The sequence below is a fragment of the Balaenoptera borealis genome, assembly GCF_965194805.1.
Source record: "Balaenoptera borealis genome assembly, chromosome: 14".
NCBI lineage: Eukaryota > Metazoa > Chordata > Mammalia > Artiodactyla > Balaenopteridae > Balaenoptera > Balaenoptera borealis.
In genome coordinates this window covers 62,713,329-62,736,830 of record NC_138875.1, presented here as the reverse complement: position 1 = coordinate 62,736,830, position 23,502 = coordinate 62,713,329, and the positions used below count along the sequence as shown (strand labels likewise).

The window sequence follows — 23,502 nt, the reverse complement described above, 5'->3', positions numbered from 1 at the left end:
ACAGAGTGGTACTGGCACAAAAACAGACATATGGATCAATGGAAAAGAATAGAGAGCCCAGAAATAAACCCACACACCTATGGTCAATTAATCTTTGACAAAGGAGGCAAGAATATCAAATGGGAAAAAGACAGTCTCTTCAGCAAGTAGTAATGGGAAAGTCATACAGCTGCATGTAAATCAATGAAGTTAGAACGCACCCTTTCCTCATAAACAAAAATAAACTCAATATGGCCAAAAACTTAAACGTAAGATGTGACACCATAAAACTCCTAGAAGAGAACATAGGCAAAACATTCTCTGACATAAATCGTACCAATATTTTCTTAGGTCAGTCTCCCAAGGCAATAGAAATAAAAACAAAAAATAAACAAATAGGACCTAATTAACCTTACAAGCTTTTGCACATCAAAGGAAACCATAAACAAAATGAAAAGACAGCCTACAGAATGGGAGAAAATATTTGTAAATGATAAAACTGACAAGGGATTAATTTCCAAAATACACAAACAGCTCATACAACTCAGCAACAAAAAAACAAACAACCCTATCCAAAAATGGGCAGAAGATCTAACTAGGCATTTCTCCAAAGAAGAAACACAGATGGCCAATAGGCACATGAAAAGATGCTCAACATCACTAATTGTTAGAGAACTGTAAATCAAAACTATAATGAGGTACAAGCCCACACCAGTCAGAATGGCCATCATTAAAAAGTCTACAAATAACAAATGCTGCAGACTTCCCCAGTGGTCCAGTGTGTAGGGCTCCGTGCTCCCAACGAGGGGGGCCCAGGTTTGATCTGTGGCTGGGGAACTAGATCCCACACGTATGCCGCAACTAAGCGTTTGCATGCCGCAACCAAGCATGCCACAACTAAGGAACCCGTGTGCCGTGGTGAAGATCCCACGTGATGCGGCTGAGACCCGGCACAGCCAAAGTAAATAAATAAATAAATATATTTTAAAAAAGTGCTGGAGAGGGTGTGGAGAAAAGGGAACCCTCCTACACTGTTAGTTGGAATGTAAGTTGGTGCAGCCACTGTGGAAAATAGTATGGAGGTTCCTCAGAAAACTAAAAATAGAATTACCATATGATCCAGAAATTCCACTCCTGGGCATGTATTCAGACAAAACTATAATTCAAAAAGATACATGCAGGACTTCCCTGGTGGCACAGTGGTTAAGAATCCGCCTGCTAATGCAGGGGACATGGGTTTGAGCCCTGGTCCGGGAATATCCCACATGCCGCGGAGCAACTAAGCCCGTGTGTCAAAACTACTGAGCCTGCGCTCTAGCGCCTGCGAGCCACAGCTAGTGAAGCCCACGTATCTAGAGCCTGTGCTCCGCAACAAAAGAAGCCACTGCAATGAGAAGCCCACGCACTGCAACGAAGAGTGGCCCTCGCTCGCCGCAACTAGAGAAAGCCCGCGCACAGCAATGAAGACCCTATGCAGCCAAAAATAAATTAATTAATAAATAAATTTATTTTAAAAAAAAAAGATACATGTACCCCTATGTTTATAGCAGCACTCACTATTCACAATAGCCAAGACATGGAAACAACTTCAACGTCCATCGACAGATGAATGGATAAAGATGTGGTACATATATACAATGGAATACTACTCAGCAATAAAAATGAACGAAATAATGCCATCTGCAGCAATACAGATGCAACTAGAGATTATCATACTAAGTGATGTAAGTCAGAAAAAGAAATACAAATACCATATGATATCACTTATATGTGAATCTAAAGTATGACACAAACCTTTCTATGAAACAGAAACAGAATCACGGACATAGAGAACAGACTGGTGGTTGCCAAGGGGGATGGGGCTGGGGGAGAGAAGGAGTGGGAGGTTGGGGTTAGCAAATGTAAGCTTTTATATATAGAATGGATAAACAACAAGGTCCTACTGAAGAGCACAGAGAACTATATTCAATATCCTATGGGCTTCCCTGGTGGCGCAGTGGTTGAGAATCTGCCTGCTAATGCAGGGGACACGGGTTCAAGCCCTGGTCTGGGAAGATCCCACATGCCGCGGAGCGACTAAGCCCATTAGCCACAATTACTGAGCTTGCGCGTCTGGAGCCTGTGCTCCGCAACAAGAGAGGCCACGATAGTGAGAGGCCCGCGTACCGTGATGAAGAGTGGCCCCCGCTTGCCGCAACTAGAGAAAGCCCTAGCACAGAAATGAAGACCCAACATAGCAATCAATCAATCAATCAATCAATAAAATAAATAAATCTTTAAAAAAATATATCCTATGATAAACCATAATGGAAAAGAATATAAAATAGAAGAATGCATATGTATGTGTGTGTGTGTGTGTGTGTATACATATATATATGTATATACACTTAGAATCACTTTGCTGTACAATAATTAAGACATTGTAAATCAACTACAATAAAAAAAAATTCTACCAAAAAAAAAAAAACATTGGTAATGGAAACTGAAAATGATTCAAAGAAATGGAAAGACAACCCATGCTCTTAGAAGAATTAATATTGTAAAAATGGCCATACTACCCAAAGCAATCTACAGATTTAATGAGATCCCTATCAAATAACCCCTGACATTTTTCACAGAACTAGAACAAATAACCCTAAAATTTATATGGAACCATGGAAGACCCAGAATTGCTAAAGCAATCCTGAGAAAAAAGAACAAAGCAGGAGGCATAACCCTCCCAGACTTCAGACAATACTACAAAGCTACAGTAATCAAAATAGCATGGTACTGGCACAAAAACAAATGTATGGATCAATGGAACAGAACAGAGAGCCCAGAAATAAACCCACACACCTATGGTCAATTAATCTTCAACAAAGGAGACAAGAATATCCAATGGGAAAGAGAGAGTCTCTTCAGCAAGTGGTGTTGGGAAAGTTGGACAGTCGCATGCAAATCAACGAAGTTAGAATACACCATATACAAAAATAAACTCAAAATGGATTAAAGACTTAAATATAAGACATGACAACATAAAACTCCTAGAAGAGAACATAGGCAAAACATTCTCTGACATAAATCATACAGATGTTTTCTTAGGTCTCCCAAGGCAATAGAAATAAAAGCAAAAATAAACAAATGGGACCAAATCAAACTTAAAAGCTTTTGCACAGCAAAAGGAAGCATAAACAAAATGAAAAGATAACCTACAGACTGGCAGAAAATGTTTGCAAATGATGTGACTAACAAGGGCTTAATTTCCAAAATATACAAACAGCTCATACAATTCAATAACACAGAAACAAACAACCCAATCAAAAAATGGGCAGAAGACCTAAATAGACATTTCTCCAAAGAAGACATACAGAAGGCCAATAGGCACATGAAAAGATGCTCATCATCACTAATTATTAGAGAAATGCAAATCAAAACTACAATGAGGTACCACCTCACACCAGTCAGAATGGCCATCATCAAAAAGTGTACAAATAATAGATGCTGGAGAGGGTGTGGGGAAAAGGGAACCCTCTTACGCTGTTGGTGGGAATGTAAATTGGTGCAGCCACTATGGAAAACAGTAGGGAGGTTCCTCAAAAAACTAAAAATAAAGTAGCCATATGATCCAGCAATCCCACTCCTGGGCATATATCTGGACGAAACTATAATTCAAAAAGATACATGCACCCCTATGTTTATAGCAGCACTATTCACAACAGCCAAGACATGGGAACAACCTAAATGTCCATCAACAGATGAATGGATAATAAAGTCGATGTGATATATACACACACACACACACACACACACACACACACATATGTATACACACACACAACGCAATACTACTCAGACAAAAAAAGAATGAAATAATACCATTTGCAGCAACATGGATGGACCTAGTTATTATTCTACTAAGCGAAGTAAGTCAGAAAGAAAAAGACAAATACCATATGATATCACTTATATATGGAATCTAAAATATGACAAGAATGAACATATCTATGAAACAGAAACATACACACAGATATAGAGAAGAGACCTGTGGCTGCCAAGGGGGAGGGGAGTGGGGGAGGGAAGGGTTGGGAGTCTGGGATTAGCAGACGCAAACTATTATGTATACAATGGATAAACAACAAGGTCCTACTGTATAGCACAGGGAACTATATTCAATATCCTATGATAAACCATAACGGAAAAGAATATGAAAAAGAATGTATATATGTGCATAACTGAGTCACTTTGCTGTACAGCAGAAATACAACATTGTAAATCAACTATACTTCAATAAAATTCAAAAAGCAAAAACCAAAAAACACCTTCAGCTCAGGCCACCTTACTTCCTCATAATCAACCCCCAGCCCACTTTGTTGTCACCCCTGTACACAATCAAGGTAATAGAGTGGGCCTGAACTAGGGGATACCAAGAGGGCCCCAATGGCTGTGGATTAAGGAACAAACAATAATGCTGTCCAGAGCATTACAATGGAATATTTTAAAATCATTCTATGACTTCTCTCATCTGGGGTGGGATGCTTTGACTAGCCTGGTGGAAAAAGTCTTCTCTGGCATGGGCCTTTCTCAGACTAGCCTAGAGGTCACAGAGCTCTGTAATATATGTTACCATAATAACCCAGGGGGAAAACTAAGGCCTCCACCTCTCCTCCAGCCCATCCAAAGAAGAGGAGAACTGGCAAATAGACTTTACCCAGATGCCATCCTCCCAGGGATATAAATACCTTCTGGTCTTTATTGACACTTTTACCAGATGGGTGGAAGCCTTCAACTAAGACCGAGAGAGCTCAGGAGGTAATAAAGGCATTACTAAAGGAAATAATTCCTCTGTTTGGGCTTCCACGGTCTTTACAAAGTGATAACAGTCCCTCTTTTGCGGCTAGGGTTACCCAACAAATCTCTACTGCCCTAGGCATTTGCTACCACCTCCATGCTGCCTGGAGGCCTCAACCATCAGGGAAGGTGGAAAGGGCAAATCAAACTTTAAAAAGAATCCTGGCTAAACTTTTTCGAGAGACATTAGAACCTTGGACAAAGTTTTTACTGATAGCCCTCTTGAGAATCAAGGGGGCACCTAAAACGGGGCTAGGGATCAGCCCGTCTGAAATGACTTATAGTAGGCCCTTTTTATCCTCTGACATTTTGGTGGATACTGAAACCAGTGAGCTTATTAAGTACCTAATTAATCTGGGACTGGTCCAAAAGGCGATTTCAGAATATGGAAATCAGGCCCCCAGCCAGGAAACTGACCCCATTCATATTCAGCTGGGAGATTTTGTCCTCCTAAAAACATGGAGAGAAGCGTCCCCCTCTGATCAATTACTGTGCAAGTGGAGGGGCCCTTACTAGGTCCTTCTCAGCACCCTTATTGCAGTTAAATTACAAGGGATCAACAGTTGGGTTCACCTGTCCCAAATCAAGCCAGTTCCTCTTGAGTCCAAACAGGACCCTGGCTATGAACAGGAAGACACCTCCAACTGGACCTGTGAGCCCACCAAAGGCCTGAGGCTCCTATTTAAAAACTAAGAAGTTGAATATATACTCAAAGGACAGACATCTTTGGCAGATAAGTAAAATGACTTGGTGGGTTGGACTCTTACTCACCATTTTTGCTATTATTCTCTTACTTACATTTTACCAGTTCACTTAACCACCCCTGCCAGGGAAGAACTCCTCTGTCCATGCTGGGTTTAAAGAAGACTGTTCACTTTTAGCTCGCCACCGCCACCATGAAGCCATTATTCACCCTAAAATTTCTCTCCCTCCTGTGGATACCTGCACAAGGGGGATGGAGCGGCAACTGCATAGTACAAATTTCCTCCACCACAGGAAAAACTGAAAATCTTACTAACTGCTGGGTCTGCCATGCCAACCCCCATGAGGCCCCGGGGGGACCCATCTTCTACCCAGCCTCGGCCAACACCTCCCTCTATACTCTTAACCAGTCCAATTGGTCTTGGGACCCACCCACAGAAGTGCTTCTCTCCACAGTCAATTGGACATGCTTTAACCTGTCCTCAGTCATTTGCATTAACTTGACTGGTAAAGTACCCAGCCTTTCCCTAAAACCCACAGGGATCATATCTTCAAACTTTCAAGACTGCATGATCTGACAGCCATCTTTAGGGGTAGGACACAACCCATATGTTGAAGGTCTATTCAAAGATACAAATGCAAAAGGTGGACACCTGAAGTGACCTCAACAGAGCTAGATGAGACACAGAATTCCACCCATTGGACATGTCTGGCATCCCTGGGATCCCGGGAGTCCACGACCTACCCCCGTTTTGGAAACTGGAAAGCGGGCACTCTACCCCCTCCATTCACAAAATATAACGTGACTGCCTCACATGAAGAGGAACCTCTTCCCCCATATAAGACCCACTTGCCTGAGGTGGGGATCCGAGGAGGGCCACTTAGTCCCAGCTGCACCTGCTCAACGAATCCCAACCTCACCTGGCAGAGCCAGCTTCTTCAGGAAAACAGATCCCAGACATGGCTATGTGCTCCAAGGGGACACATCATAATTTGTGGCCACCCAAAAGGAAGGCTGCAGGGTCCCATCTATGTGAATCCCCTCTGAGCCATGGGCTACCAATGCATACATAAAAGATTAACCATGGGATCCTACACACTCGCCTTTTTAGCCCCTGGGGTAATATCCATATATAATATCTCCATTCCCCATCCCTGGCTCCAGCGTGCAATTGGCCTCCTCCTGGCAGGAATTGGAGCTGCTATTGGCTTGGTGGTCCCACAGGGAGGCTTTGCATACCACAAGGCAATGCTTCGTAACCTGTCAGTTACTCTACCTACTCTGGCCAGGAGCACGGGGAATGCACTCTCCAGACTCTCAACCTCTCTTAACTCCCTAGCAAATGTGGTGATGGTAAAAGACTGGCCTTGGGTTATCTCCTAGCTTAGAAGGGAGGGGTATGCACAATAATAAAACGTGTTGCACCTACATCAACGCCATGGGCCAGATGGAAGAAGATATCCAAAAGGTATATAAACAGGCTCAATGGCTATACATTTTTGGAAAGGGTAACCCCAGCGCCGACTCCATTGGGACCGTAGTCAGAGGGGTATTACATACCCCTGGTTCTTACGCCTACTTGGACCTCTGATCGCAATAGTACTTTTACTGATTTTTGGCCCCTGCCTTTTTAACCTGCGTGTTAAGTTTGTTTCCTCCAGATTACAAGTTTCACCTGCAGATGATGGTACGCCAGGGATTTCAACCCAGCCCACATGAAGATGGGGACTATCAACATCACCTGGACAGGGTTGCAGCCTCCCACTCCCCACTCTCCATCCCTGCTTCTGCCAATGACCCCGAGACCCCTATCTCTGACAGATGGCAAGGTGGTCTGGACCCCACAGGTAGGCACAATGCCCCTGCTCCGCTTGAAGCAGCTTCAGAAGACGGACCATCGACCCTTTGACCCTTAAAAGATTTTAAGGGTCCAAACTCCTTGAGGGGGCCAGTGTTAGAGCAGGCAGTTGGCCAGATAAGAGCAGAGAAAGGAGGCATGGGAGTCTGACAGGAAACCATACATCTTGTGACCACAGGGGTCCTAGAGGCAAACAAGAAAGGCAGGAACCTCCAGCGTCCGAAAGTAACCTTCTGCTCATTATGCCCTCATTACAACAGAATTAACACTGTGACCGGGGCAGTACCCATCCTGCACCTGAAGCCACGACAGACCTGAAAAGACCAAAGAGGACCAAAACTCCCCCGTCCTCGGGGAAGCGGAGAAGGGAAATAAGATCGAGAGAAGTCTCCCCTGAGTCCCGCCCTGTAATGAATATTCTTCCCAGCTGTTTCCGCGCCCCATATAACCAACTCGCGGTAAGAAACTCAGGGCAGCTGCTCACCCGAGCAGCCCGCCCTCCCTCCCGATAGCGTGCGGTCGCTCAGTAAACCTTCGCTTCGCCTCCGCGGCCTCCGTGTGGGGCTCTGAATTCTGTGAGGAAACAAGAACCTACCCTACGGTGACACGGCCAGGTGGGCAGAAGTTGACCCGTGAACTCAGTTCCCGCTTCTCCGTTCTTTGGTCGGTGAATAAAGCCTGTGCTGTGTGGATCTCAGCTACGGTCACGTTCGCCTACTCGAACCCGAACCGGAAAAGAACGCTCCCTCCCCCCAGGCAGAGCCCACACGACTTAACCGGCCACAGTAACTCACACATTTTCCCTCGTTTCCCGCTACTCCACCTCGTCTGGGAGAACAAGTTCCTCTCACTGCTGAGGGACTGACGGCCGCGCAGCTTCACCTGCTGTGGGCCCGGTTCCTGACGGCCGCCCTGGCTCCTCCAGAGCCTAGGACGGTGCCTGCCACGGACAAGGCCCCACTGAATAGGCTCTCAAGCAAGTATGTGACGAGGGACCTACCGAGACAGGTGTCCGAAGGGTCGAAGACGGCCTCCGCCCTGAGGGAAAGGGCCACCCGGCTGAAACCCAGCGGCCTCGGCGGGGCCGACCCGCGCTTTAGCCCGTGCTCTAGCCCGTGCAGCGCCAAGGCTAGCGCCCCAGCCCAAGCCCCGCCCTCCTCCTTCTGAGCTCCTCCCCTCAAGCCCCGCCCCACCATCTCAGCTCCTCCCCTCAGGCCCCACCTCCGCCCTGACCCTGAACGCTGCGGAGGTGGGGCCGCGGCCCTGCCCGAGGGCACGCCGCCGTGCGGCTGACGTCAGCGCGCCGGGGCGGGGCGGGGCGCGAGCAGACGCAGAAGAGCCTGGGGTGGTTGGCGAGCCGTCCCGTGGCCTCTGCTCCGAGAGTGTCCGGCCGTCTACGGCCGCTTGCCCGTCAGCGCCCGACCCGAGGGACGCGCCGGCGGCCATGGCGCACCGGTGCCTGCTGCTGTGGGGCCGGGGCGCCTGCCGGACCCGCGGGCTGCCCCCGATGCTCGTGCCTGGCGGCCGCGCGGGCCCCACCGAGCGGCTCTGCCTGCGGAAGGTGAGTCCGGCGCCCCCGGCCCGCTTCCGGCCGACGACCCGCTTCCGGCCCGGCTCCGGGAGTCAAGGTCACGGGCCCTGCTCTCGGCGTGGGTCCCCGGCCCGGGTGGAGACGGGCCTCGGAGCGGCGGGGCTGCCCTGGGCCCGGGAGGCCTGCGGAGCGGAGCGCGTCGGGAGCCGGCGGCGAGGGCTCGGGGGTGGGGCTGTCGCCGTCCGGCGGACACGACGCCTAACAACCGGGATCGTTAACGGTGACCCCCCCAGAGGGGCGCCGCTCTGCCGCCGGCAGGCCCGGGCTCCCAGAGCCGATGTCGGCTGTGCGCGCGGCGGACCCGCCTCGCGCAGGTTGACCACGACCGCGCACGGAGCCCCGGGGGTGGTGGGCGAGCCCTGGGGTCAGTCGCCAGATGCCCTGGAGGAAGTGTTCTCAGTCTTTACACGGAAAGGGCAGTGATAGCACCTACATTCCTGATGTTTTCTCCTCGAAGCCCCCTTGCCAGCCAGGGTTATTCGGCTTCGTCTCTTACTCAGAATGGCCGTGCACTAGGCCTTTTTTCCGTTTCTTGCATTACATCCATTTCCCCGTCTTACCTTGCTCGAATTCCTCTTTTGTCCCTTGTGAATATTGGACTCAGACATGTAATAAGCAGGTAGGGATCTGCCTTGTGAGTTTGTAGGGTTTTTTGTCAGGAATCTTATCTAAAAGGCCTTTCTTTCGAGTGGCACTATAGTTTCCGTGAATCTTCGATGCTGAGGTGTAAGGAAGTCTCCTGCTTGTGGAAGTCGGTGCCACATATTCCCTGGTACTGCCCTGAAGATCTGGGTGGGGACGCCAGGGCATTACTCTGCTACCTGCAAGGGACGCTGAGAGGACAGATTTTCCTCTACGTTTGTCCATCTGTTAAAAATCTGTTCTCACAGTGAGGTTCCTGGGGAAAAGATTTTGATGTGTGGTCTCAGGTATAATCCTCAAAGGATTGAAACCGATGCTTCACAACTAAAAAGTACTCACATCGTCAGACGTAAAACCTAATTCTCTAAATTGGGGTCCTCTGTACTTAAATTTTGCAAATTCATAATCTTTTATATGTATTGTTCTTTGAATGGGCTTAGATTAGATAGAGGAAAAATATTTAATTGATGGTTCTTTTGTAGAAAATAATCTCATCATTAAATACAGTCACGGGGGTTATTGCTAGAGGTATTCCAGGTCAATGCAATTTGAAAAGAGAGCCTAAAGGGGGCTGATTATTCAGCAAGCTAATAATGTTTATGAAGTACATACCGTGTACCCATTTCTGTACTTTATTGTGATACAAAGACTTGCTTAATATGGTGTTAATAAAGAACCCTTGCTCTCAAGTAGCTTTCAGAATGATTGGAAATGATAATGTAAATCTGGGTATTGCCACACAATTTTAAAAGTGTTTTTCCATATATTATCACATTTGACCCTCACAGTAGTATCCCTGGGCATTCGTTGTTTTCTCCCACTGCAGGTGCATGACTGTGAGTCCCCTAATATCATGAGATATGTTGAAGATCATCATGCAAAAAATCAGATTTCCAGCTTCACCAAAATTAAAAGTTTTGATACTGTTTGCCTGGTGAACTGTGAGTCTTTCAAATCCCAGGCTAGGTGTCACTTCCCTGTGACATGGCTAGGTCCCTTAAACATGTAACCACTTCCTTCTCTGTGCCACCTCTGTACCTTTCTACTTAAGGTTTTGTATTGTTGCACGTGCGGTGCCGTCCTGTAATTGATTTGTTCCCAGGACTCTTCCTTACTCTTCTGAGTTTCTTCGAGGCAGCACTGGTTCTGGTCCCCCGGTGGGCTCCCCACTGCTTGGCAACACCTGGCCTGGAGCAGATATTCAGTGACTTCTTGCCCTGTCCAGCGTGGATAACAGGTCATTTCAATCCACACCCGTAATGGATTTGGCATTGGAATATATTTATTGACATATGGCACACTCTTATCCATTATCAGTGGTTATTTCTTAGGCCAAGTGTTCCCAGCCGTCAGGGAGGGCCCAACATAACAGAAGCTCCAAGTTCTCTCAGACCAGCATTGCTGTCTACCAAGAACAGTATCAGTGTTTCTGTCCTACTTTGCTATTAATTGTGCATTAATTTGGAATTAAATCAGCTCATTCTTTTTTGGTTTTTAGTTGATTATTTAATCCAGATATCATAAAATCCACCGTTTTCAAGTGTACTGTTCCGTGGTTTTTAGTATATTCATAAGTTTGTGCAACCATTACCACTATCTAATTCCAGAACATTTTCATCACTCAAATAGAAGCCCTATAACCAGTAGCAGTCATGCCCTATTTCTCCCCAACCATTCCTCCAGCCCCAGGCAACTACTAATCTACAGTCTCTGTGGATTTGCCTATTTTGGACATTGCATATAAATGGAGTCATGTAATATGTGACTTTTTGTGTCTGGTTTCTTTAACTTAGCATAATGTTTTCAAGGTTTCATGGTAGCGTGTATCAGTACTTCATTCCTTTTTTATGGCTGAATAAAATTCCATTGTGTGCATATACCACATTTTGTCTGTTCATCATCAGTTGATGGACATTTGGGTTGTTTCCACTTTTTGGCTATTATGAATAATGCTACTATGAACATTCATGTACAAGGTTTTGTGTGGACATATGTTTTCAATTTTCTTGAGTAGGAATGGATTTGCTGGATCACGTGGTAACTGAACTCTACGTTTAACATTTTGAGAATGCCAAACTTTCCCAAAGTGGCTGTACCCATCACCCCAGCAGTGCACAAGAGTTCCAGTTTCTGCAGATCCTCACCAACACTTGTTATTGTCTCTCTTTTTTATTATGGCCACACTTGTGGATGTGAAGTGATTTTATATGGTTTTGTGGTATTTTGTTTTTCTCATCAGACCATAAAGGAGGCAAGTGAGGATGGATACTAATGCGGATGAACTTCACTTTAAACATTCTCACCTGTATGTAAAAGCTTGTCCTAAAAAATGGTGGTGAATTTTCATTTTTCAAAAGGATAGGATTACTTGAACTTTTCCACTGCCAAATTTGGATATAGCCCCTCAGTGGACCTTGCCGTTGATTGCTTTTAATTGTGCACCTAAATATTTAATAAGGAGCTTGTTCAGTTTGTTTACATTATATTCTGACTTATATAGGCAGTATTTACAAACAATTTTTAGCAGCATGTTATTTAAAGCAGAGATATATCTGTAAAGGGACTTGTCAGGATGGCAGTATATCAAATACCTTTAGCAAATGTTACTAGTACAAGGGCTATCAGTGACATTGGACCATAACTTTCTTGTCTTTGAGCACAAATAAATTTAGTATTGTGTTCACAAGCGGCATTGTTCTGTAATTTCAGGTAAATGACCTTGTAGTGTGATAGACCCTGCAAGTGAGGCAGCAGATGTTCCATGTCAGAGTTTGCCTTTTGAATGCTACAAATTAAGTAAACAATGCCAGAGTGAACGTGTTGGTAGAGAATCGTAATTGGGCTGCAGCTCTTAATTAGGTATGATTTGAAGTACTCTCGTTTTCTGGGCGAAGTGTGTATCTCCTAGTTCTTGCTGCACTAGAACGGCCCAGGGCTGGACAACCCTAGTCCTCCCTCAGTGGGGGAGCCGTTCTATTCTAGTCTGTAACTGCCTGTTGAAGGGAGAAGCATTTCATCCACTTGGTGGTATTAGGAAATGAAGCTCTTTTCATTCTTACCTTGATGTAACCTTCATGCTTTTATTTATATGTTGTGTTGCAGCTTTATCAATATGCTACAACTCAAGCAAAAACCAACAGACGTTCTCTTCTGACAGATGTGATTGCTGCTTATCAAAGATTCTGTTCTCGGCCTCCAAAAGGTAAACATTTAGATGTGACTGTGACGGTAGACAGTCTTGTGACAGAGACTCGCTGTCAGCGGGGCGTTGACAGGGCAGGTGCAGAGGCGTTGTTTCGGTTGATTCCTAAGTCATGTCTCATCTTATAACCCACCCCACCTCCTCCTGTGTGATTGCAGCGATGACGGTGTGTCACCTTCAAATGTGGCACCTTTGTCGGTAATGAGGTGGGCAGGCCAGTGAGGCCTTTCCCTATGACTCTTCGGGGTTGTGAGCTGTATTATCTAGACTTTGATTTACTCCCTACACAAGCAATGTTATACTTCTAGTTTGTGCTTTTTAGTGATGAATCAGCTGCTTTAAAAACAAAGAGCGGGCTTCCCTGGTGGTGCAGTGGTTGAGAATCTGCCTGCCAATGCAGGGGACACGGGTTGGAGCCCTGGTCTGGGAAGATCCCACGTGCCGCGGAGCAACTGGGCTCGTGAGCCACAACTACTGAGCCTGCGCGTCTGGAGCCTGTGCTCCGCAGCAAGAGAGGCCACGATAGTGAGAGGCCCACGCACCGCAATGAAGAATGGCCCCCGCTCGCCGCAGCTAGAGAAAGCCCTCGCACAGAAACAAAGACCCAACACAGCTAAAAATAAATAAATAAATAAATAAATTTATTTTAAATAAATAAATAAATAAAAATAAAAACAAAGAGCACGTACACAAAACTTGATGAATTTTAGTTTGAGGATATGTATTTTTTTCCTTTTCTAACAGGATTTGAAAAATACTTTCCCAATGGGAAAAATGGAAAAAAAGCTAGTGAACCTAAAGAAGTTATGGGAGAAAAAAAAGGTACCTTTTCAAAAGATTATGTTTGAACTTACTGTTTTCCCCTAATATATGATGTTGCTGATAGTTTTCACTGAACAAAGAAAATCTTAAGTCAGTTCTGAAACTGTAGTCTAGGAGGACATATAAAATTCTGTTTCGTTTTATCTTAATTTTCTGCTCATATTTCTTGTCATTTTTCAAATTGAATTAATTGAAGTTTACCTTAGAGATATTGGCTGGTCAGTATCAGTCATATCTAACTGCATATTTGGTAAGTACCTTTGGCACATGTTATCAATACATGCAATTTACTTGACATGTATTGTGAGTGCAGTGTTTTTCAAGTTGTTCCTCGGAGGCTTATCGTCCCTTAGCGACTCAGAGAGGTTTTGTCAGAGCCAGCAGCTTGGGGGCCTGTGTGGGTCCCAGGCCCTGTTCCCCTTTCACGTGTGATAACATTTAGCACAGTGCCCAGCACGTGCTGGCATTCAGCTGGCATCGTTTCCTTCTAGGGAAATATAAGGAAAAATAAAATACAGCCTTTGTTTTTAAGTGAACTTGGGTCTCGTTGGAGGGACAAATACATGCTAAGAGAATGTGGAGCATGAAAGCCAGGCCAGAGCCGAGGAAGGAGCAGTGCTGTGTGGGCTGATGGAGCGCTGGTGACTGGGCGACTTCCTGTTGACCTTGGTTTGGGACTGATTAATGGTGATTGGTCCACTTTTTAAATATAACCTATTGGGTACCTTTTGCATATATGTTACTTTGTCCCAGAGTACATGGGACATCGTTCAACAACTTTAGAAATGTGCCTCCTCTTTATTTCCCAGGCCTGGGCCTCTCAGCGGTGGGCTTGCCTCTCTGAGACCCTGCCTCACTTAAAATAGGGGTGCAGGAGCTGCCTGTGTGCATCTCGGAGGGGTGAGCACAGCAGGAAGCCCAGGCCATGAAGCCCTGCAGGTGACTGGGTGCTGAAGCCTCCTGGCCTGCACAGTGAGGGGGTGGCTTCCCAGGAGTTGAAGATGTCAGAACAGTATTCGTGGGTCTTTGAAAGGATGGAGAAGTGGGGGAAAGGGAAGGTATTAGTGACTGTATTAGTTTCCTAGGGCTGCCAGAACAAAGTTCCACAACTGGGTGTCAGAAGCAACAGTACGTCTCTCAGTTCTGGAGGCTGGATGTCCAAGATCAGTGTATCGGCAGGCGGCAGGGTTGGTTTCTCCTGAGGGTCGTGAGGGAAAGGTCTGTTCCAGGCCTTCTCCTTGGCTTGTAGACAGCCATCTTCTGCCTGTGTCTCTTCATGTCTCCTTTTTTCTGTGCATGTCTGTGTCCAAATGTCCCCTTTTTATAAGAACATTAATCATATTGGATTAGGACTCACCCATGTGACCTCATTTCAACTTGTGTATTTTGGTGAAGACCCTAAGATCACTGGGGAGTAGGACTCCAGCAAATGAGTTTGGAGGACACAGTTCAACTCATGACAGTGACTAATTTCAGATTCTTACCAACAGATTTTATGGGGATGAGGTGGGTTTGTTGTTGGTGGTGGTGGTTTTGTTTTTGGCCAGTTATCAAAATCATGTCTTTCCTGCAGAAGAAACTGTTAAGTGTTTACTTCAGGGCTTGGGGCAGGGCGGGGGCACCTACTTTTTACCTTCAGGTGGGAACTCAGGAACGCACTCATGTGCACTCAGATCCCAGCTCTGTCACTTGCTCACTGTCACTGAGCACTGCACCAAGTGATCAGCAGGCATGTCAGCCCCTTTCTTATCTGTAAGATGGGCGGAGTCATGTGTCTGCTGGTCCTTGGGTAAGTGTGCAGCTCGTGAGACCATGCGTGTGAAGCTCCAGGAGCCTCCCTGAGGGCTACCCCTCTCTCTCTTAGTCTCAGGCTTCCTCATAGCACTTTGTTTAGTAACTGTTCAGTTGCCATGTGTTTTGCAATAAAACTTTATTAAACGGTATTAATGAAAACATTGCTGAGAGATAGGAAATCCTGCTGTGCCGCTGTACACACTCTCTGTCTGTGAACAGAACCGAAGCCAGCGGCTGCCCCGCGTCCTTCTGGAGGAGGAGTTGGTGGTGGTGGAAAACGAGGTGGGAAGAAAGATGATTCTCACTGGTGGTCCAGGTTCCAGAAGGTTTGATTCCACACTGTGTGGTTGACGTTGGGGCTCTGGGGTGGCATTCATGGCATTGGAAGGGATTTGCATCCAGCACAGCATAGACTGTGTTGTTACATTGCATGCTTCACAGAAATGTCTCCTTCCTTGCCCAGGGTGACGTTCCGTGGGATGACAAGGAATTCAGGATGTACTTTCTCTGGACCGCCCTGTTTTGGGGAGGAGTCCTGTTTTACTTCCTGTTCAAGAGCTCCGGGAGAGAAATCACATGGAAGGACTTTGTCAATAACTATCTTTCCAAAGGAGTAGTAAGTATTGAGTGGGCCCGCAGGCTGCAGGGGTTCAAAGGGTGGGGTTCAGATGAGGCCAATAAAGTGATAAACAGCCACCAAGTTAGCCAGGCTTGTTCGTCATCAAGTCCCATGTTGGATTTTTCTAATGCTGGAAAGTACTGCAACCAAGGAACCTGTTTGTTTTGACCCAGCAGTCCCAAATTTACCACGAACTCCTTTTATTTCTTTTCATGCTAGAGCCTCGCTTTGGAGCCACGGCTCCTGACTGTTGCTCTGGCGTCCCCATCTGCTCCCATCATTCCTCTTGTGCCCTCGGGTGCCTCTCCTCCCTGCACCTTTCCCAGCCTCTCCCAGCTCCTTTACACCTTCACTGCTTGTAATCTCCTGTGGGCCTGGAAGTGGGTGAATAGGTGATTCAGTGTTTACAGTGAGAGCCATGGGCTCTGAGTGAAGGCCTGGGCATGAGCTCTGTGCCGCCGGGCTGGGTCTTTGCCCAGTGAGACCCGGTTTCAGCTCATTTAAGATGCTGTGGATTGTAAGGGACATGTTATTTTACATGTTACTAAGAAAGATTGAGTGAGCCGCCAGTGAAACTGTGTAATACCATCAGTTGTCAACATGCATCCCAATGTCTGAGAGGTTAAAATATGAAAAATGCCCATCTTAGACTTGATGAAGTAAAGTGGTAGTAAGAGAACGAGGATTAGGCCTGCTCTGTAACCTTGGGGAAATGATTTAAGCTCTCAATACTGGATTTTTCTTCAATGAAATGAGTAAAATAAAGATGTTAATACTTAAGAAATATAAAGAATCTAAAATTATTTTTAAAGGTCGTACAGTAAGGTGAGGATGGACAAAATGGAAACGATTATCTACTCAGATTTTTGAAGCAAGTGAGGCTCTCACCTGTGTGATTCCCAGGTGTCGTGAGGAGCCTGCTTTCTAAGAAGTGACTCCTATCCTTCGAGTGTGGGGACAGGTCCTGGCTTTGTAGCCACATCTCCTCCTGACCTGCTGGTTCTCTGCACTCAGTCTACCGTTGCCCCAGCAGTTTTATGGGGGGTAGAGTTCTATAGTCCTTTCCAGATGGTGAGCCCCTATTCCGGTTCCTCCTGGAACCTTCCAGGGCTCCCTCACTTCGCATATTGGGCTCGTACCTTCCAGACTTCCTGCCAGAGCAGACTTGACAGCAGCAGGAAACAGGCCCCCCCAAAAGTGCTCCACTCCGCAGCAGCCAGAGCCCTCAGGGTGAGGTGTACAAGCGATCTTCAGGACCCTGTGTAGTTAGAAGCTTGCAGGAAAATCAAGTTTAAACCATTTTATACTGTAGAGGGGCAGAAATTTAAAAGTCTTACAATAGCAAGTGAGGACAGTAGTGTTTTGGAGAGCGATTTTGCCCTGCAGCCTAGCCGGACTGTGTTTATCTATAGGTACGTATCCCAGGGAAGTTCTTGAAGCTATGTCCAGATGGTATACACAGGAATGTTCACAGCAGCATCGTTTGTGATGGGGGAGCGTTTGAAACAGCCTGAATGTCTGTGAACAGGAGAATGGACCAATACCTTGGGGTGTACTTATAAAATGGGGTACCCTGCAGAACTGACATGTCAGCAAGGAGAACCTTACAAATACAAGGACAGAAGAAAAAGTGGTAGAAAAGTACATGCCAGATGAGACCATTTTTAAAGTTTAAAAACAGGCAGAAGTGAGTGTCTGTTCAGGGTTGGGTCTCTGTGGCCTGGGACCAGGCCCTGCTTTGGGGTGGCCAGCACCCGCTGCAGAGAGCGGCCACATCTGGGTGACTGGGGGCTTCAGCAGTGTTTGTGATGTTTTCTTTCTCAAGCAGGAGGGGGCAACACGGGGAATCCTTACGTTATCTTCTTTCTTTACTTTATATTCTTTTGTGTGTCTGAAATGTAGGCATTTCAGATGAGCTTAAAAGAATATCTCAAGTCTTTGTGTAAATTTATGTTTGAATATTTAACTTCTTAAAATTCCAGGTAGACAGACTGGAAGTCGTCAACAAGCGTTTTGTTCGAGTGACTTTTACACCAGGAAAAACTCCTGTTGATGGGGTAAATGATTTTATTAATTGATGTGAATTAGCTGTAAATTAACTTTTCAGATGTAAAACTGAAAAGCAAGCATTCCCTCACGTTGCGGTAGCCATGTACACTGGCCGCGTCGGAGCTGGGCAGCGCAGCAGCCAGGATCCTCACTAACAGTGAGGATGTGAACGTTGTGTCCGTAACGTGTGCAGGGACTGGGCAGTGGTTTTGGTTTTGGTTTGGTTTGGTGATCACGTTGGCTGTTCATTTAGGAACCAGTGAGTGAAATCTAGTTTTCAGTATTCCAGTATCTATGATTTTTCAAGACTGAGAAAACAGTTGTTTGGTTAAGAAAAAAATGTTAAAAATCTGAATTGCTTATGTCTTAAGACACCTTTTGTCAAATCAGTTTAAGAAGCATTCTGGTCATATCTCTCCCAACTGTTTTGTGATGTTATATTATTTTAATTTCCATTTCTGTTCTTATTTTAAAAAAAACATTTGTATTTCTTGTCCAACCAGTTTGAACTGTGTTCCAGACACCCCAGAGTGGGTTGAGGGGATTATGGGGGGGAGGGGGGAGGGGGCAGATGAGGTTTCCAGGTGATTCCCAGCCCTCCTGGGCCCAACCCCCAGGCCCACTCCTAGCCCCTGGGCATCCTGCGATCTTACAGCTCCTCTAGGGCCAGCCCTCTTCCAGGCTGCATCCCTTCTATCTCAGGATGCCTTCGCTTCACCATTTCGTCGTCATCCTGCCTGGATGGGGCCACATTTAAGGAAAAAGAGAACTGATGGTGACCGTGTCTCTGATAACGTATCAATAAATATAAGAATATCTGTAACGTCATAGGACTTTGGTATTTCAGTCACTGTTAGGAAAGTTGTTTGAATTGTCTTAATCCCCACCCCCCATTCTCTTTATCTTATGATGAAATGTTCATTAATAACCATGCTACTTTTTTTTTTCTCAGAACTATTCCTCAGACTTTTAGTGCTGGGAATTAAATTGGCACTCCCTTTCAAGAGGACAGTTTGGCAGTGTGTGTATCAGCAGTTTTGAAAGTACGCATACACCCAGTAATTTTGCTTCAGTGATAATCCTAGGGAAATAATTAGGGATGCATGTAAAGGTGTCTGTGCAAGGATGTCCTCCAAAACATTGTTTATAGGGCAAAAAATTAGAACCATATAAACAGGCCCGTTAGGCCCCTGGTCAGCAGTAGCGGCTCCTCACGTCCCTCTTTAATCGCCTGCTGGGGCTCGGCTCTCAGTAGGGCCTGCTCCTCCCTGGGGAGCAGTTTTTACACTTAGTACTGGCATGCACAAGCATTTTCATATTGAAATTCGTACCATCTTATTATAAATTACTTTGTATCACTCCTTTATATTACAGTTAAGGTTTTATGTTGATTTCTTTTCAAAATTGTGCATATTTCAAGATTGTAAAAGGGGTATTATGAAACCTTGAAAAAACAACATCAAAATTGCTAATAGTGTTTATCTCTGGATATTGAGGTCATGGATGCTTTTTATTTTCATTATGTTTGTGTTTCTTTAGTTTTTTACAGAGAATATGTATTGCCTGTTTAATAAAGACTATTTCAAGCTTTCGGAAATGGGTCTAAGATTTTCAGTGTCCAACTGCTTATGGCATAGCGATATTAATTGCTGTGCTGTGCTGTATAAGCACAGGCTTTGGAGTCTGACACACTTGGCCTCAGATAAGCTCTGCTCTTTACTAGCTCTATGGCCTAACCCCTCGAAGCCTCAGTTTCTTTATCTTTAAAATGGGAGTGACACTAATGGTCTTAGGGCTTAGCTCTCAAATGAGATTGTGTAGGTCAGTGGTGGTTGTCAAACCTCAGTGTGCATAGGAATCACCTGCAGAGCTGGGACCCACCCCAGAGGGTCTCACCTAGGTCTTGTCCCTGGAATCTCCGTGCTGCTGGGCCTTGGTCCGCCCGACTCTCTGATGTGAGGCATCATTTAGCTTGTTGCCCCGTTGGTGGTGGGAGCCAAGTTGGGGAGTGTTTTGTCATTGACACATTTGGGGCCTATAACCACAGGAATCGTGTAGCTTTGTCTGTGAACAACTTACCGAGAACTATTGTTATATAATATTATACAACTTACTCGCCGTCTTTTGTTTTTAGACACATGGAGAGAAACACCAGAGTGACGGCCTCCACTCAGTAACCCTGGTGGTGGAAGGGTTGCGGGGACGTGTTGCTCTTGTCTGTGTACACGTCTCAAGTGTCTGAGGTTTACGTGTTTTTTAGGTGTTTGCAGGTTAGAGGAGGAATAAAGTCTTTCGGGGCTGTGCAGTGCAGCTGATACTTGCCGGGTGCTGGGAACAGGGGCCAGTGTGTGGGGAAGCTCCAGAGGTGGGAGTGGTTGTGTCGGAGAGCCAGTGTGGCCTGCTGGTTATTGTCGCTGGCCCTGGAGCCAGCCTGCCTGGGCTGGCTTCCTAGATGTGTAACCGTGGGCGGCGAGGTCACCCCTGTAGTTTTGTCCTCTGTCATACGGGGACAGTAAACGCCAGCACGGTGGGGAACCCTGTGCTGGCGGGGAGCATCGCCATTGCCTCCAGCCCTTCGGGTGTCCCTCCCTAGGGTCCCAGGAACTCCCAGGTCCAGTGACTGGAGGGGATTTCTGCCCCATTGGGTGGAGCTGCCTCCTAGCGGTCGGTGATAGCACCTCCTTCTGAGGACCCAGGGTGTCGTAGTGCATCTGGGGCTGGGAACCGTCCCAACACTGAGAAGTGCCATCACTGCCGCAGGCTGGTGTTTAGTTTGGGACCAGGCAGCTAAGAAGTTCCTGGGAAGTGGACAAGAGGAAAAGGACGCTTGTTTGTTTATGAAAAGGGTTGTCTTTTCAAAGAGAGTTTTCATTTTTCAAGTTTACAATTTTAGGACCGTGGAGGAATGCTGCCTATAGAAATGCTTACTGGCTGAGGCTTGTCAAGGGTTCTCACTGAGTGAAGCTTAGTCACTGCATTGTTAAAACAAGTCTTGTGTTATTGTTGGGTTTTTTTAATTTGTAAATTTGCAGTATTTCTGAAAAATTCTTGGAAAGTTGAATCCTTTGTAAATTGAATCCTTTGTTTCCTCTTCACTCCCCTAACAAAATTAGGATATTTTGTTTTTCTGTCCTTACAGCAATATGTCTGGTTCAATATTGGCAGTGTGGACACCTTTGAGCGGAATCTGGAAACTTTACAGCAGGAATTGGGCATAGAAGGGGAGAATCGGGTCCCTGTGGTCTACATTGCTGAGAGTGACGGGTAAGAAGCGTGTCTGTGAACACAGGAGGCTGCCTGTGCCCCTGGGCTCACTGTGTGTTCTGTCACCAGGGGGCATCGCATCGCACTTTATATTCTCAACTGGCCTCTCAGTTTGGCCAGAGTTCTTTTCAACCATTAGTAACTTACTAGTTTGCTGGAGACTGGTTGATTTTCTACATGTTAATATTTATCTTGATTAAGCAGTGGTTTGGGGTTAATGTCCAATGCTCCGTTCTTGAGTAGGATTTTAGCATAAAGAGCCCGTTTGTGTTAAAGAGTGGCATTCCCACCTTTTAACTATCCTTTACATTTGTATTTCACAGAGTTTCCAGGATTTTTAAGTAATGCTTCTTCCTCTCTGGTCAGAGCTGCTTCTTCACTTAAAGGTTATTTGTCTTTAGAAAGGCTACTTCAGGTCTGAGTCTTTCAGGAACAGCTTGTTGATTTCAGGAGTTGCTTGTCTTTGGGTTTATTTGGGAATACATGGCCTTTGAGTGCTCACCCATGGACGCCCTGGTAGATCTCCTGGTGGTGACCCCATTTGCATTAAATGCAGAACGCATACCTTGATTTAGTTACCAGTTTGAGAGTGAAAAAGTAGAAATAAAGCTTAATTTTTTTGTACATGTAAGAGAGCAGAGAAAGGGGTAGCTAGCATGTTATTGAGCTGATGGTCTTACTCGGCTTCAGGGAGTCTCTTGAGTCTTGGTGTATGTAGATCTGCAATCTACCTGCAGTATTATTAATAGATCCAGCTAGCTGCCGAGATTATTTCACACGTGATGCAATATATCCCTTGGTCCCTGAAGTTATCATATAATTACTTAACTTTGTCGGCTGGTCCTGAAACATTACACAAAGTTTTGTTGCACCATTCCTTAAACCTTTATTGTCAGTGTGTTTATTTTTTTTCTCCAGAAATAAACCAAAGGTAAATTGTTCATGGTTTAAATGCTATAGCAGCATTTAAAATTTTATAATAGATGAAAAATTAGAAAGCTAATCCTGGTTTTATTCTTGTTTTGTTTTGTTTTTTACATAAACCATGTATCAGGTTTTGACCTAAATTTCTTAGGGTAAGTTAAACTAAATTGCATTCTGTTACCCAGTATAAGTATATGTCTGTGCCCGTGGTTGTGTGGAAATTGACTTTATTAAGACAAACAGAAAGCAAAAGGCTGTAGGTCATCCCTGAGCTGCTCCCCCCAGGGCAGGCACGGGTTGGAGGGCACCCCTGCCCCTGGGTCTCTGAGCCTGCACGAGCCGCCCAGAGACAGCTTTCACCACTGTTGCCTTCGCAAGGATTGAATATTTGGAAGACATCTCTTCAGAATAAGTTGATGCATTCCAATAAGAGAACTGGAATTTCTACCCAGGCTAACACCAGAATCATGTTAAAATTGTTAAATGAGCAATTTGAACGAAATATCTTTGAAATTTTGATGTAGTGATAGTAAATCACAGGTCTGTCCTGTGCATAAATGGTGGTTCTTGAGGTAGGAATAAAGCACCACTGGACAGCGTACGTGTTAGGAACAGGTTTTTCTTTGGTCTTTCTGAGATTCTCCTTCAGTGATACTGACACACTAAGAGTCTCCTTGTGCCTCAGATGTACCCGGATAGCCCGGTGTTGCACAGGCAGAAACCGTGCGCAGTTACGGGGTGGCGGGTCCCTCACAGGGCCGCCCGCCTGAGCGCTGCGCTGTCGTGTGGCCCCCAGCTCCTTCCTGCTGAGCATGCTGCCCACCGTGCTCATCATCACCTTCCTGCTCTACACCATCCGGAGGGGGCCGGCCGGCATCGGCCGCACGGGCCGGGGCATGGGCGGACTCTTCAGTGTCGGAGAAACCACTGCCAAGGTCCTAAAGGACGAGATAGATGTGAAGTTCAAAGATGTGGCGGGCTGCGAGGAGGCCAAGCTAGAGATAATGGAATTTGTGAATTTCCTGAAAAACCCAAAGCAGTACCAAGACCTAGGAGCAAAAATCCCAAAGGTAAAATGAACTTTCAGAAGACGGTTTTCAGCTCATTAACCCAAAAATCTTCTGAAGTATTTCTTGATCTCTGAAGTTACAATTTTATGAAGTTTGATTACTTATAAAGTAGCTCTTTTTCTCTCCTTCCTCCATCTTAACTTACTAGTCTCCGTTTA

The 23,502-nt window shown here is 45.7% G+C and overlaps 2 protein-coding genes across 8 annotated transcripts in view; one reads left to right on the top strand and one right to left on the bottom strand.

Annotated features, from left to right (window-relative positions):
* PRELID3A (PRELI domain containing 3A) overlaps positions 1-8,506 on the bottom strand; it is a 109,249-nt gene extending 100,743 nt beyond the window's left edge. For 2 of the 3 annotated variants that reach the window (XM_082354894.1, XM_082354890.1), the window contains exon 1: positions 8,368-8,506. The gene's annotated coding sequence lies outside the window, so the exon portion shown is untranslated. The remainder of the gene's footprint in view (positions 1-8,367) is intronic. The other variant, XM_082354883.1, reaches the window with a different exon arrangement.
* A 179-nt stretch (positions 8,507-8,685) lies between these two features.
* Positions 8,686-23,502, top strand: part of AFG3L2 (AFG3 like matrix AAA peptidase subunit 2) — a 27,342-nt gene continuing 12,525 nt past the window's right edge. For 2 of the 5 annotated variants that reach the window (XM_082355676.1, XM_082355677.1), the window contains exons 1-8: positions 8,686-8,928; positions 12,703-12,802; positions 13,547-13,624; positions 15,638-15,744; positions 15,882-16,034; positions 18,020-18,094; positions 21,226-21,350; positions 23,071-23,344. In XM_082355676.1, coding sequence (XP_082211802.1) covers positions 8,812-8,928; positions 12,703-12,802; positions 13,547-13,624; positions 15,638-15,744; positions 15,882-16,034; positions 18,020-18,094; positions 21,226-21,350; positions 23,071-23,344 — 1,029 coding nt within the window. In that variant the 5' untranslated portion in view covers positions 8,686-8,811. Of the gene's footprint in view, positions 8,929-12,440; positions 12,460-12,702; positions 12,803-13,546; positions 13,625-15,637; positions 15,745-15,881; positions 16,035-18,019; positions 18,095-21,225; positions 21,351-23,070; positions 23,345-23,502 lie in introns of those variants that run through there. The other 3 variants (XM_082355673.1, XM_082355675.1, XM_082355674.1) reach the window with 3 other exon arrangements.